This window comes from Rhinolophus ferrumequinum, chromosome 7 (genome assembly GCF_004115265.2).
Source record: "Rhinolophus ferrumequinum isolate MPI-CBG mRhiFer1 chromosome 7, mRhiFer1_v1.p, whole genome shotgun sequence".
Classification (NCBI taxonomy): domain Eukaryota; kingdom Metazoa; phylum Chordata; class Mammalia; order Chiroptera; family Rhinolophidae; genus Rhinolophus; species Rhinolophus ferrumequinum.
Window position 1 is genome coordinate 14,649,001 of NC_046290.1, and position 6,000 is coordinate 14,655,000.

Below are 6,000 nucleotides of genomic sequence, written 5' to 3' on the forward strand. Positions count from 1 at the left end.
ATCAAGTGGTTTTCAAAACAAACAGGCCATTACCTTTCCCACATACTGAGGTTCGGAGCCCATGTATTCCTCCAGCACAAAAAATTGATTCCATACCCAGCCACGTTTAACTCGTTGGAAATGTGATCGCCGCCCTGGCAAGTGGATAACATTTTCTCTTGGTTCTGTGGCCAAAGTCTGTTGTGGCTGTGGTTGAAGTGGTGTTAGGAGACCTCCATCAAACAGAACCCAGAGAAGCAGGGATAAACAGTTCCTTGTAAGCATTGGCAAAGGTTTTCCTACAGCAGAGTAATAAAAACTCCAGCACTTAACGTAGAATTGTGGAATCCAGTTTTGTGGTGTCTGTGGCTTCCACCACTTAGTTTTCTGTTTTATTGCAGAAATGATAATGCAGGCATTAATCCTTTTGATGAAAAGGCGTGTGCAGTATTATATTCCATCTAAAGGGACCTATAAAACAGATTAGCAAAGATATATTAAATTGATAGAAATATGTGATAGTCATCAAAACTCTCACTTTACCTGGCAACACTTAAAGAAATGGAGCAAAGATTTTAAACAAATTATATTGATAAATGTGCATTCCTATTCAACCTGTTAACTTAGATAAAGTAAGTTTTTTACAGACTTGAAAAAGTGTTACTTATTATGAAGCAAAAGATGAGCAATCAGTTTTAAAATTTAATAATCATTTTAAGAAAAAACAGGAATCACTGGTTTATAGTGAACTGAGAGTAAAATTTCACAACCTCAGCACTATTAACATTTTGGGTTGAATAATTCTTTGCTGCTAGGGAGCTCTCTTGTACATTTTATGATTTTTAGCAGTACTTGCTTTCCTCTGTTCAGTAGATAACAAAGTGGCAACCTCCCGTGTACCCAGTTGTGACAACGAAAAATATCCACCTTGTCAAATATCTCCTGGGAGAAACAAAACAGGCTAAGAATGAGAACCACAGATTTAGAAAATAAGAACAAAAGAAACAATTATTAAGAAGCAAAAATTTCCCTGGTAGAGAATACAAAGCATAAGACCATCCAGGAAAAAAACATAAAACAAAAATGAGACACATTACTACATTTAAAAGTGAATGAAGTTAATAAAATGCAAATGATTGATAAAGTGTCAGATGGCTTTATAAGCCATTATAAAATTTCAGTTAAAACGGAAAGAATAAAAAAAAATACTACACCAGACTTGCTATGCTGGAAAACCTGGTATATGGAAATTATTTTTGTAGATGGTGTCTAGCTAAGAGAAACCTTGGATTCTTATAAGATGGGCAACCTGTACTTGGCATTTAGGTAAAATGAGGTTGGAACTTCTCTTTACAACAGACACTTTTTTTCCCATTCATTTCTCTAAGCTTTACTAAGTGTCTACAATGTATGTGGTCATTGTTATACAGTAGATAAGAAAACAGACACCATCCTTGCCTCTCTTAAATCAAAAACAGAAAAGAAGTTAATCGTCAAATAAATAAACAAGGGTAAATTTGCCAATGCTATTTAAATAAGCAAATGGAATACCTTGGTGGCAAAACTGAAGTTAGCAAAATTAAAGTTAGTAAAAGCCTGTCAGAGGTGACCACTAAACTGAGAGCTAAAGGAACAGGCGCAACCCTATATTTTGTTATCAGGCATGGGAAAAACGTGTCTTGAGCTAGGGTGGTGTTATACCATTGGCACTGGGGGTACAATGCCCACAGCCTATGAGGTTTCCAGGGGCCAAACATGTTGGAGGCCAGGAATTATATATAAGGCTTCCAAAACAAGAGAACTAAAATAAAAGGCAATACATGTTTAATTCAGTATCTATAAAAAACATGGCATTTTGTCAACCTGTCAGCTGCCATCAGTTCAGTGCTTATTCAGTTACATATAATAAAATAAAAAGTATAATGCACTCTTCATAAATATTCAAATTTCCACATTTGATGTGGAAGCAATTCACCATGCTTGAGATAGGATGTGAGATGAGGAGTGTAGAAAGTTGTATTCTAAAAGTGTTTTATAAGGGCACTCTCAAAGAAATAAAAAAGGATATGGTATTTTTAGTATGGGATGAGACTTTTAGATACTGACAAAAACATAAGTAGTATATATTTTATTTTATCTTTTCACTCTGAAACATTAATGTTTATAAAAAAGTTATCTTAGATCTATAATATCCGATATGCTAACCACTAGTCATATCTGGTTATCTAGTTGAAATTTGGCAATTTGAGATTGAGATGTGCTCTACTTTTAAATTGTGTACTGAATTGCAAAGACTTAGTATAAAAAACAAGAACATAATATATCTCACTGATTTCTATATTTATTACTTGTTGACATAATATTTTGGATAAATTATGTTAAATAAATACAAACTATTAAATTATTTTTTCTATTTCTTTTTACTTTTTAATGTGTTTGCTAGAAAATTAAAGTTGTATATGCAGCTTATACTCGTGGTTTGTATTATTTTGTATTGGGTGGCTCCCGTTTAAATAATAGAATTTAAATCACAAATTGTGATTTCTACTTAAGTAATGTATTCTTAACATTCAAAGTCAAATATTAAGCATGAACTGTATCATGTCTGTGTGGCAATATATTGAAGACTCAGAGGATATTTGCAACTGTTTTCAATAAGCCTGTGTAAGCACAGTGTGCATATTTTCCTAATCCGTTTTCAAGTTTAAATTGCTTAAATGGACATTCAACATGTTTCAACACTTTTCCTGTCTTCCATGTTTCTTCCCATACTTACGTCAATCCTAGCTCAGGCATATGCAGACACATGGGGAGGTAAACATACGTAGAAAAAATGAATCAGAGGAACTCTGACCTCCCAAACTTAGTCTAGTACGTATATGGAACCAATTAGGTTGTATTTCTGCCTTTCTGTTCCATAAATTATTTTCTCCACTACTTTTTTGAGGATGTGAGGTATTAAAACTCAGATTTTAGAGAGCATTGGCACCTACGTTTATTTCTCTAAACAAGTGTCTTTTTATTTTATAGTAGAGATTTTTGATGTTGGAAATTAGGCTATATTCATCATCACTGTCGCCAGTCTGATGACAGCTAGCCTTTCCCCTTTGAAGCCAAAGATGTCTCTATAATCTGAGTTTGATTCCCTATCAGGGTAATCTTTTGGCATTCCAATCTACCTATGCCATTCCCCTACTGTTATACTAGAACGTGAGTCTGCATGTGAGGGGACCAACTCACAAATGATTGGTAAGTAGAGAAGAATGTGAATATAACAATGGAAAGTGTGTTGTGTCTTAAGCTGATTCCCCATCATATTAAAGATGTATGTCACCTAAAGTGGCAGCGACACATAAATTATTGCAAGAAGGCTTAAGTTAACTGGAGCCATGGAGGAATACAGCATGGAACATGATTCCCAATTCACTCTCGCCCGTATTCATTCTGTTCTTCTCTTTGGCTCTCTTTGCCTTCTATCTTAGTGTGCTGTGTCCTCCATTTTTTTGTGCATTTATCACTTTCTCTTTCTCTAAGTAGGCTGATCCTTACTGAACCCTGCCATCAAATGACTTTCCCTGTTTTCCTTGAACTAGAATCTTTCATTTACAGAAATACTTACCAATAGTTTATTCTAGCAAATATTTTCATTTGGATGACGATTGCTAAGGAGTGACTACACAGGTTTTGGGGATCTGCACAGAATCTTACTCTTGTCCATGAATGCATCTGTTTTAATATGAATCTGACAGAATGCAAATGTTTTTAGGGACTCACAAGTTACGTTGCAGTAGAAACATCTGTAATTAAAAATGTAAAGCTTTCTCACTGCAAACTGGGGATCTAATGTACGGCATGGAGACTACAGTTAACGATATCGTATTGTATATTTCAAAGTTGCTAAGAGAGTAGATGTTAAAATCCAGGATTTTATTGTGATATTCATGGACTTAACAGGGCTTACATGATCTCCGGGTGCACACCAGAGCCTTGTCATTCTCTCCTCTCTCAGCCTCAAACCCTTTATTGAATATTACTTATATAAATATTACTATTCATAACGATAGTGATAATTTATATTATAGAGGTATGTAAGTAAGGATGTGTTAGTGTTTTCTGGGTGGAGTGAAGAGGAACAATGACAGTAGCAGTGATGCCTCGTTTGTAAGCTTTTCTATTCCTGGTGACGACAATATCACAGTAAGTCCTCACTTAACTTTGGCTATAGGTTCTTGAAATTTTGACAAAATTATGTATATAGAAACACATTTGACCATAGGCTAATTGATATAAACAAGAGTTAAGTCGCTAAGTCATCTCATCAATGTTATAACAAAATGATGTTGAACGAAACGATGATATTCAAGGATGTGCTAAACCTGACATACAGTAGGTACTGAGTACATATTTGAGTGAATTAGGCACTGAATAATAATCCCTAACTGACGGAAAGCTTACTATGTTCCACATAGTGCTATACATTCTGTATCTATACAACTGCTCTGTGATGGAGGTGCTCTTATGATACCCATTTTGCAGAGGAAATAGAGGGGTAGAGAAGTTAAATAACCAAGAGCTACAAATTAATACACAGAAGGCAGATGTGCATCTGGGCAGGTTGACTCCAGAGCCCATCCTCTGGGATGCTCTTCTATGCAGCCACTATATTAATGAATGCGTACACAGAAGGAAGCATCAAGGGTTTCAAATCCTGGCAAGACAAGTAACACGAGTTTAAAGACCTGAATTCCAAATTCTTCTCCCAGATCTAAGCAGGTGTTTCAATATTTGGCAGCTTAATTTTTTTTCTTAGACTCATTTAGATCTTCTGTAAATTTAGGGGATCAAAGCTATCAGGTCAATATAGTTGTTTTGAAGTCAGGAGATTCAGGACTCCCAGCACTCCCCGGATATAGAAAGAGATATAATTCTAGGCAGAGACAGGAAAAAAAAAAAAGAAAGAAAACAATGAGTCAATAACTGACAGGGCCAGTGTACTAAGAGGATTGCATCTGCACAACAGCCCGGCTAAACCACACAGCAAGACGCTGTCTAGCCAGGTGACCCAGCTACTGCACAAAGAGGAAGGTAAGTGGCTTCCAACGGTGCAGGCTTCTTCCACTTTCTTGAACTGGGCATGTCATGCTGGGACCAGTCAAATGAGAAGGCAGCCTGTTAGACCGACATGACGACTCCAAAGTTTGGGGTCACGTCCAGCTTTGGTGCCTTGGTATACTTTAAACAAATCATAATAAAAAAGATGGGCTTTGGAATAAGACAGATATGAGGAGTAATTTTTAAGGAAGTCACAGTATAGTTTTAGGTTAGGTTAGGTTAGGTAACTGTCTGTTAAGTAGCGTTTGAATATGGAGACACAATCCACAACGTTCCGATGTCTATAGAGCTACTATATACATGATAAATATATTTTAATCTCATCACTTAATTAGAAGCATGTACGTGTACATTCCGTAACTCATGTCATTGCAGTATGATCCTAAAATCCGTGCCAAGATTCTGTAACATCGTGGTCCTTTAGTGAGCAGCTGAACAGATAATATTTTCAGTGGGTGATGCGGCTCCCAGAAGATCCCAGCCTCTGGTCATGGTTTGCAGCCAGGGAGCTTTCAAAGTGTTATATCACAAGAAAAGTAACACAAGGAGATTGAAGGACTCTGGTTCTTAACTGAAAGGGAAACAACTCCCCCCAGGCATGAAACACAGCCTAAATTACAAGGAAAAACTATGCCAAGCCATCAACCTGGGTATCCTTGCCTCAGCACAAATGGTGCTGTTAGAAGAGCAAGAATAGCAGGCTTATTCTGATGTGTCAGCATCCTATGGAACCCTGTGAACCTTAAAGAAGACACATTTGTTACAAAGAACATCCCCGAGTTGTGCTTTCTTCCATATACTGGATTTGGGGCGAAGTATTTAAAAATGTGTATCTGTCTGTTATTCTGAAGCTTTTGTAGAGCCAAACTACCTTTCCAAAGATTTTCCAAACATGATGATAAGTATCTG

The 6,000-nt window shown here is 36.4% G+C and overlaps 1 protein-coding gene across 1 annotated transcript in view; it reads right to left on the minus strand.

Annotated features, from left to right (window-relative positions):
- CDH12 (cadherin 12) overlaps positions 1-6,000 on the minus strand; it is an 893,592-nt gene that overhangs the window by 243,236 nt on the left and 644,356 nt on the right. Inside the window, exon 4 of the mRNA XM_033110569.1 lies at positions 34-450. Within this exon, the coding sequence (XP_032966460.1) occupies positions 34-264 (231 nt within the window). The 5' untranslated portion in view covers positions 265-450. The remainder of the gene's footprint in view (positions 1-33; positions 451-6,000) is intronic.